Below are 9,561 nucleotides of genomic sequence, written 5' to 3'. Positions count from 1 at the left end.
CGACCCTAGTGTTCATTGCTTCAAAGACCCCCATCTTCTTAGTCCTTGAGCACAAAGTTTCATTCTCCCTCAGATCCTCTGCTTCCTGGTCTCCAAGGTGTAAACATGGCGCTTGATTAGGGAGAAGAGCTCATCACTGAATTCTAAACTCTTTGACTGCTTTTATTTTTCTTTTTTCAGGTTCAAGTGCTGGATTGTGTCATGTGACCATCCCAAAACTCAGAGCACCCTATGGCCATCTTTGCCCTCTGTCAGTCACATAACTTGAAAACTGCCTGATGGCCTTTTTGCAATGGTTTCCTCCAGGAAGCCTTGATCTCAGTGAAGAAGTCCTTTCCCGGCCTTCCAGTGCCCCTGTCAGCCCCATACTCCTCAGACACCCTTAACAAACAAAGGCAATCACGCACACGGTGTAACAAATACACAAATAATAATTACACTGATTATGATCAGAGGGGCACTGGCCAGGTCCACACACATCATAAGATGGGAGAGGGGAGTACTAGTTCCCACTAGGTTGCTGGGCTGTGCCCCCAAGCCTCTTTACCCCGTGCCTCTTTGGGGGTGAGGAGGACCAGGGGAATGAGACTTCAACTCATAGATTTATGTTCATAAGAGAAAGACCCTCCCCCAAAGGTCTTTATTTGGTGGCATTAAAGGGGCATATTCTAAGTGTCCCCCAAGTCTAATGCCCCAGCTCTCTAGAATTTGTAGAGGGAAGTCACCTGATGCCTATTGCCCAGCCCCCACCCTGTGCCAAGATCAAGAGACACGGGCATTTGCCCTTGGAGGAGGCGTCTTCTGTTCTTCACTTCTCTTTTCCTTTTCTTTCCACCAAGGAAATGTGAACGGTGTTGATGGTCAGGTGTATCTTGTTCTCCAAGGTTGGGGCATAAGGAATGATGAAGAACGGGGCCAGAGAGGAGAGGCTGGGGGTTAGTATAGCTGCTATCTGGGAGGAGGCAAGTTGAAACACTTAACAGCCCTTGCCTGTTCCGGTACCAAAATATCTCACTTTTTCACTGTGGGAATGGGAATAAGATGCCAAAACTCACCAACATCACCTTTCCAAGGGTGGCCACATAGCTTTGCCCCTTCCACCAGCTGGGCCAGGCAGGAAAGTCATGCTCTTGGGAAGAACAAGCCTTCCAGGTCAGCTCTCCAGCTTGGGCTTACTTTAGTTCAGTACTGTTTGCATCAGACCCACGACTGCTGGCTCTACTTAGAGTGACTATTTTGCTGAAGGTTCTTTCCCCCTCCTCTCCTGACATCCTCGAGGCTCTTGCCTGGAGCCAAGAGGTCTGGAGGTGAGGTATGGATAGGGTATGGATCAGGAGGTTCTCAGCTCCTTGTCTTCAGGCACTGTCCAGCTGGGAGGCAGAGGGGAACTTGGACTCTGAAGCCTGGGACTCCTCTAAGCCTCACATCTCTTCACCACTACTCTGGTGCCCTGGTTATCTGTCCCACAGCGAGAGGTATTTTATGTCCATAAAGTGCCCGTGGTAAGTGCTCAGAATTCATCTCTTGGCTGTGGCGGGTGCTGCTATTTCTCATTCCATCGAGGGGAAGAAACTGAGGCACAGTGAGTCCAGAGGAGGGTGGGTCCAGATTGTGGGAGGAATGAATAGGCCCAGCTAGTGACCTGGAGTGGCAACCAGTTCCTGCCTGCTTCCTAGCTTTCCAAACCAGGGAGTCTCCATCCTTCCCAACCTCTGCCCTAACTGGCCTTGTCAGGTGCTTTTCCCCACTTGTATTGTCCCCTCCCTGCTGCCAGGTACTGCTAGATTCCAAAAATAAAAGATAAAAATAATTATAGACACTCTGCTCCTTTGTTCTACCCCCTTCCACCCTGAGCTTTGGGGTTGGGGGACTAAAATGTCCCCCTTCCAGAATCCCTTCCACCTTGGTCTGCTGGCTCTATTCCCTAGCCCAGAGCAGTGATTTGGATTCAAATGCCCTGTAACCTTCAGCCTCCTTACAGCTCCTTTCTTGACCCCTCCTGACCCTTCCCAGACCTGGGGACTCTGGGCTCTCTCTACTTTTCTTTTTATTGACCTGAAGATAGAGGCTGGGAGCAGAGGCATTCCACAGGCTCTTTGGTCTCTCTCTTGGCTGGGGGGAATTTGGGCATAAGCAGGCCACACCTGTGCCTAAGTCAGTACTATGAGGGTAGACCTGAGGGTTAGTTTTGTGGCTCTCATACAGATACTGGATGTTGAGCCCCTGCCTCCCACCCACCACCCCCCAGCTCCTAAACCCTAACCTCTTACTGTTTCTGTGACTGCTGGAATTCAATTCAACCCGTTTGGCTCAGGAAGGTTAAGTAGGGTGATTTTGGGTTGGAAACTTCCATGTGTCAGCCCTCTTGCCCTCTACTCCCATTCTCAACCCTGGAAGCTTTAAACAAGTGCTTAAGTAGGTGAGTATTGAGGAAGAACAGGGTTTGGGAGATAAGGGACAAATAGGGCACAGTGGGCAGGGGCCCATCTATTTCAGTAAAGCCAAATACCAAAAAATGAAAAGTCATAATAAATAAATAAATAAAATTCCCAAATCCTCACTTTTGCCCCTGCCCTCACTTCCCTTCCCCCACCCACTGCTGGAGGGAGAAAGGGAAGAAGCTAAGAATGGGTTTTGATTTCCTCTCTTAACTGAGAATGGTAGTCAGGGGATCTCCCCAGACCATACCAAGCCCCTCACCTTGCCAGTGGAAGAAAGGAGGCTTGGTGTGGGGCTTTCTCAATACTGCATTTCTGTCTCTTTCTCAGGGTTTATCTCTGCCTAGTCTCTGTCTCTTCTGCATCTCTATCCCTTTGCCTTCTTCTCACTGCTGCTCTTTTTGTTCCTCTGTCTCTATTCCTCTGCACTACCTCTGTCTCTACGTCTCTCTGTCTTCTTGCCAAACCTTCTCACCTCAAACCTCAAAAACTCCCCACCTGACCATGCCCCCTCTTCTCCCCCCTTTCCCCCAAACCCCTCACCCCTGCATTCCCCACCTGCCTCCCTCGGCCGTATTGCACACTGCTTGGGCAGGGAACAAGGTGTGATGCTCATCGAAGAGGTGGAGGGAGCTCTAGGGCCTGGGCGGAGGGGCTCAGGGCTGGGGGGTCTGGGGGTGGGGTCTGCTGGGGAGGCAGCCTCTGTCCCCCACCTTAGGAGCAGCCACAGCGATCCACCACCATGCCAGGGATCTTGCCGTAGATAATCTGCTGCTTGTCATTGAAGTAGAGCATGTTGATTGGGGACATCTTGGTGGGGGTACAGCAGGGCCCAGCAGAGCCTCTTGGGTTAGCCTGTTGCACCAAGTGGGTGTGCGGATACTTTTGCATGAACATGTACTCGCACTGGCCGGAGCAGTAGTTGGCCTTGTAGCGTTTAGGTGCGATGATCCAGTCCCAGCCAAAAGCCTCGAAGTCCACAGTGAGGGGGTATCGGCAGCAGCGGGACTCACTTGAGTGCTCATCGCAGTCCAGGCCCAGGTTCCGCCGGGACCGTTTTGTGTTCTCTAGGACTCGAAGCTCCATGAAAGGATGCTGGGGGTGAGGGAGAGGAGAAATAGATGTGATAGAGCCTTGCAGAGCTCTTACTCCCTGTTTCTTCTCACCTGCCCCTCAACAGGGGCATCAGAACAGAGACTATTGATTTCTCAGCTTCTCCAACGCTCCCATCCCCAGCCCGCCTTTTACCCACTTTTCTTGCCAGCTAGCCACCTCTCCCTCAACTCACCTTCCCCAATTCTCTCTCTTCTGGCAGCCTGATCCTCATCAGCCCCTTGGCCCAAGGTCTCAACAACACCCCACTTTTGTTGTCCCATGAATCTATTTACTCAAATAGATTTACTTCACCCCAAATCCAGTTTGCAACTGTTGCCCCCTTGGATCTCTGAAAAGCGATAGCACCCCATTACCACCACCTAACTCTCCTCTAGAATCAGCTCCGGGCCCTAGAAAAATAATGCTGGTCCCTAACCCACTTTACGTTTCTGGTCTACCATTTCCAACACCCCACCTCCTCAGGGCCAGGTTATACATATCTGCCAGTATCTCAGGCTCCCTGCTCACCAGCCCCTCGGCTCCCGGCCCCAGGGAGGTGACAGCCAGGTCTGTGCCACTGGGATCAAAGGCGTTGATCTCGATGCCCCAGTTGCTCTGTGGCTGGCGGAACCAGCTATGTAGTACTTGCTTGAAGTCGATGCTTTGCCAGTGGCCGGAGCGTGAGTGCAGGTCAATTTTGAGCGAGCGGATACGGATGTGACGCCGGCCTCCGCCCCCTCCCCCTGCGGTCCCTTCCCCAGTTAGGGGTTTCAGTCGCAAGATCTGCAGGTAGACTGTGGCTGGACGGGGCACAGGCCGGAGATAAACCCACAGCTGGGCCTTCAGTACCTTTGTGAACATCACCTTGGGGCTGAAGTGGAAATGGCAGCAGAGAGGGCTGCCATCTGTCTGCACCGCAGGGTCGGCTGATAAGAGAGAAGGGGGCACAGTATCAGCAAAGGGTGTCTGTGGAGGCAACTGGCAACTCAGACTCCTCAGCCTGTGTTTTCCAGTTCTTTACCCTTCTTCCCTGCCTGTCTTCTTGACTACCATGTCACTGGTACCTAGAACAGCACCCCTGCTCTCCCTGTAAGATAACGGCTCTATCAGGCCTTACTGATCTACACCCCTTCCTTAGTCTGTCTGCCCTAATGCAGAAGTTCCTCTCTACCAGATAACCTGCAAAGATAGTTGTTAGGGAATTCTTCCACCTGCAGTCTTCCCTTCCTCCAACTTTCCCTAGCATGTAGGGCTCCAACTTTTCCTGAACCTTTGATGCTCTCCATAAAAGCCAAAGCTCATATCACACCTGCTGTCCTCAGGTCACCTTGCCCCATTTCTGCTCTGTTTTGTCTGGTGGCCAGGTGGAGCCCGGCACACCCCCCGAAACAGATGGCCTCAGGGAATGGATAACCCAGGGTCCAGATAGGGAGCGTGGGCTCAATTTATTCCATGAAGTAAACCAGAATTCAAATCTAGGCTTCTTCCATCATTCCCCCCAGAAATAACACTCCCAAAAGAATGGAACCACTCAAGCACGCCCCATGCATCTGACTGCTCAGTCCCTTGACCCTGAGAAAAGTTCCCTCAGCTGCTGCTTCCTCATCACCGTTAATGCCTCCACTTTTAAGAAAGGGAAAAACTACCTCCGTGTATTTTTTCTCCTACTTTCCCAAAGCATCAGAAATAGTATTCAGCACATCAGATCAACTTTAATCAGTCTTCTCTCCCCTAAGCTTCCTTTGGTTTCCCAGTTCAGTGCCAGTAAGTCTTTACAAAGGTTTAACATCCCAACTTTACATTTTGGCCAATTTCCCCTTGTTTTGGATCATAAACTGACCCTTCTTGAGTTTAAAGGATGCTTCTCAATATCTGCCTCTGCTTCCATTTCAGCTCCGCTCAGTTCCCCTTTCTAATCTCTTAAATCAGTTGGGAGTGCCCTAAATCATGTTCCTATTGGATATTAATATCCACTCTCACTCTAAATAGCCTGAGGAAGAATCAGGAATGAGCTTCCAGAGCCATGTAAGGATGATCAGGAAGTCCAAGCCCTTATGTATCATGCCCAGGTCTGCATAATCACAGAGAATTTATCATCCGTTGTTTCATCAGCACTCCCCCACCCCCACCCTAGGAGAAGGAGGATACTTGAAGTGACATGGGGAGGAGTACTTAAAGATCTTCACATATTCGGGGCACAAGACACAAAGTTCCTTTGCAGCTTTCCCTTGGTTCTTTTCCAAAGTCCCAGGGCACTGGTAGTACAGTTGTCCTCCAGCTGGAGCTTCAGTGACAGCACAGTGAGGTAGGGTTTGGGGAGTGGAGATTGGGGGTTAGGAGAGTCCCTGGGGCAGGGTAGCTGCTGGTGAGATGGAGAGTGACAAGCAACAATCCAAATAGCGTGCTCTGCCTAATTTCAGTATAGGGATTGTTTTATTTCCCTGCCTGTCTTCACCATTAGGTACTAATCTCCGTGAGAGTAGACACTGTGTCGATACTGTTTCTGTTTTGCTCACCATTGTTATTTCCTCCCACAGTACCGGGGCAGTGTTCAGTAAGTGCATGCTGAATGAACTCCCTAAACTCCCAATCTTAAATTATACAGGCAAGTGCCTGAAAGTTCTTCCTGGCATCTAAACACTGTTCTCCGACTACAGTTGAAGTGGGTTTAATCACTGCCTGACTCATTAACCAGTATCTGACCTTATTCACCAAGCTTCTCAGTGATACTGATAATAATCCTTGCTTCACAGGAGTGCTGAGCATTAAATAAGAATGTGAAAATAGCAGTAGTTTCTCAGTTGGTTTATCGCTAGTTTTCTAAACTCTAAACATACGTCCCTATGTAAGTTGACCCAAGGCTTAGTAATGGGGGCCCATCTCTCTAAGTCTTTGGTTCCTTCAGGCAGAGTCCCCCATCCTCACCCCCGGGAATCACCATACACTTCTCCCCCACTGGATTTGAGGACAGTTGGTATCACAAGGGGACACGATGAAGACACTTGGAGAAAGAAAAGGGAAAGGAGAAGAAACAGGGGACTGGAGATGGTGAGGGAGATAAGAATAGAGAAGAGACAGAGATGAAGTCATGTTGGAAGAGACTGGCAGAGGAATGGAGAAAAGAAGGAAGAGAGTGGAAGATCATGGTAGGGGGAGAAGAAACAGGTTTGGGAGCTGGAGAACACTGGGAGAGGAGGAGGGATGCCAAAGGAGTGAGTGGGGGTTAAGAAGCTGAAAGGAGGGAAGTAGCTAAGACTAGTGGGGTAGAGAGAAAGGATGGAAGGAAACAGAGGGAGGAACAAAGAAGCAGGTAGAGCCACAGAGGGAAACAAGGGGCTTGAGAGAGTCCCCAACACACACACAGGCCCAGCTCCCAAAGGGAGGGGAAGGAGCCACATCTGTGTTGGATTGATCCGGGTTGGTGGCAGGCAGCAGGTCAGGTTTAGTAGGCGGCTCTGTTCTGGAGAGAGGTCATTGCACTATTTCCAGCAAAAGCCCAACCCCCTCTCTGCTCACCACCTCCTCCTCTTCCCTCACGCCCCACTCCCAAACACCAAACACACTTTCCTTACCCCGGCTGGAAGGCCTAGGGGCAGGAGGTTGGACTGAGAGGGCAGGGGCCTCTTGGTGTAGGGAGGAGAGAGAGAAACTGAGGGGCTGGGCTTGGCTCCCAGAAGGGCAAGGGGGCTGGGTTCCCAGGACGAAGGCTGTGGTGGGAGAGCCTGAGAGGGTGGAGGAACTAGGGCAGGCACTGCAGCCTAGGAGAGGTGGGGGCTGGGGTCCAGGGTTGAGGGCTGGGGGAGGGGAGGAAGGGGGAGGGGAGCAGAGGCCATCGCTGCTGACAAACACCTCCCCCGATTAGCAGAGCACAAGTCTCTTATTAAAGCGGGTCCCTGGGGATTAGACTATAAAAGTCTCTTTTTCCTTTTCCCCTCTCTCCCTCCCCGCCCCTCGGCTCCCCCTCCCTCCCTTAAGAGCTCAGCTTGGCTCTTAAAGGGGACGTACAATACCTGGATGGAGACCCAGTTCCCTAGTTATCCAAGTCCCGGGGTGGCAGGAAGGTAGAAGCCGAGGTGGGACCCCACCTGCTGGTGTCCTTCCCCGTCCTCCCCAGCCCCTGAGTCTAACCGGCATTTCCCAAACTGTGTGTGCAGTGTCTGTTCACTTCCTGCATCCCCATTACCAGAGCTAACTCTGGGCTCAGGCCTATTGGTTAAGAGATGCTAGGGATAGAGTGAGCAAGGGGAAGTCCTCAGCTCCATCACTCATTCTGGAAATCCTCACACACTGCACCACACAGACCAAAGTATCTTTTTCCTCTGCACCCTTCACCTTCTTCCAGCAAACTCTTTTCAGAATCCCTCTACCACTCTCTGTTTCTAACTGTTGGTATCCCCGCCCCCACCCCTGCCCTCAGCCAGTCTCAGACTGACCCTAGCTTCTATAAAGCAGACGCCTTAAGAGCAGAAGGGAGACTGAGGAACTCAAGACCAGATCCTAGGCCTTCCCACCCCCCACCCCAGGTTAGTTTCCTAGTCCTCCGAGAGTTCTTTACAGCCCTGACCGGTACTGTGGAGTTAGGGTCACAGAAAAACTGGTGGCAGTGTGAGGCACTCAGCCTCCCGGATGCACGCCTGGGTTCCTGTGCCTCTCCCTGGGGGGCGGGCCACTAGGACTCCCCTCAGCCCCCAGCTTTTTATGACCCATCTGCCAATAAACCGGTCTCCCCCTCTTCTGTTCAGAGCCATAAAACCAAACAGTTGTGGGGTCGGGGGCGACTTGCCAAACCACTAGGGCATAAGGGAGGGCCTGGCTCCCTAGAGTTGTTGGGATGGGGGAGATCTCAGTGGGGGAGGGGAAAAGGGAGTCATCTGACCTTAGGGGGAGCTGGGGGGTTTGCGGGGGGGGACAGTGTTGGCCTGGATTTTCCAGGCCATAAAATTTCAAAGCAGCTCAAGTCTATTAACAGTTCATCTTCCGTTTGACCAGAGACTAGGATGCCTGGGTCCCCCCCTCCCCACCCCCCATCTATTGCTTTCTTTATCCCCCTAGGTCTTCCTCTCTCTTCTCAAGTCTGGTTGCGGCTAAGGGCACGTGCGATACAACACTAAGGTTTGAGCTGCCAGATGGGTGCCCTAAGCCCCAGCGCAATGGAGTTGAGTTCTCTGAGCTCGGTTAGTACCAAGAAGGCACAGCTTTCCCGGCCCCTTGGGAGACCTGGTGTCAGAAGGGCTCCGATGGGACGAGTGCCAGCTGGGCTGACGGGAGAGATACAGGGCTCTGGGATCTCACTCCTGGGAGAAGGAGAGGGGCACTAGGTTTTCTGCAGCTCGGGGGGCGCGCTGCAAAGCCCAAGGTGGAAGGGGTGCTGAGTTGGTGCCAGGGCCATTGGGAGGCGGAGAGCACGGCAGCCCGGCTGGGACTGCGGGGGGTCCGAAGCCTCCCGCTTCTGTTCTCCAGCCTCTCCACCAGGGCCCTTCAGGACTGAGTTGCTGTCCCTTGCCCTCTGCTGCAGGGGGACCCCAGCTTCCCCGAAACCCCACCACCACCACCACACACACACACACACACAGGGTGGGAAGCGGTATCTCGCAACCCTTTCCGTTTGCCCCCTCACCTCCGGGAGCGGGGCGTGCACACAACTCCGCAGCCCATCTCCACAGCTCGAAAAACTTGTGGAGCAGCCCCCGCCCCCCAATCCATCAAGTTTTCGCAGAAAAGGCTTTCCGGCCGGAGCAACCGGGAGCTCCCCGCTTCGGAGCGGGAGCCACTCACTTTCCCGGAGCCGGAGTGGGAGCCAGCACCCCACCGCTCATGCCCCGCCTCCCACTTACTCTCCTGGGCCATGCTAATGACAGTCTCGGTGGTGGCGTGGTACTCGTCCTCCTCCAGGAAGTCCTCGGGCTGCAGAGCGTCGCCCTGGAAGTCGTGCAGGTCCAGGATCTGCTGCAGCGGCGGCGCCTTGGGCAGCAGCTGCTTCACCACCTCGCGGCTGATGTTGGGCGCCTCCTTGAGCCGCAGTTTGCTC

The 9,561-nt window shown here is 52.9% G+C and overlaps 1 protein-coding gene across 1 annotated transcript in view; it reads right to left on the bottom strand.

The window, feature by feature from the left end:
• GDF11 (growth differentiation factor 11) overlaps positions 1-9,561 on the bottom strand; it is a gene marked incomplete at its 5' end in the record, with an annotated part of 15,933 nt that continues 6,372 nt past the window's right edge. Inside the window, 3 exons of the mRNA XM_082635319.1 lie at positions 1-3,533; positions 4,062-4,459; positions 9,368-9,558. Of these exons, the coding sequence (XP_082491445.1) occupies positions 3,153-3,533; positions 4,062-4,459; positions 9,368-9,558 (970 nt within the window). The 3' untranslated portion in view covers positions 1-3,152. The remainder of the gene's footprint in view (positions 3,534-4,061; positions 4,460-9,367; positions 9,559-9,561) is intronic.

Source organism: Mesoplodon mirus (assembly GCF_964341445.2).
Source record: "Mesoplodon mirus genome assembly, chromosome: 11".
Classification (NCBI taxonomy): domain Eukaryota; kingdom Metazoa; phylum Chordata; class Mammalia; order Artiodactyla; family Ziphiidae; genus Mesoplodon; species Mesoplodon mirus.
Note: the sequence above shows the minus strand (reverse complement) of the source record. Positions and strands in the feature narration are given on the sequence as shown.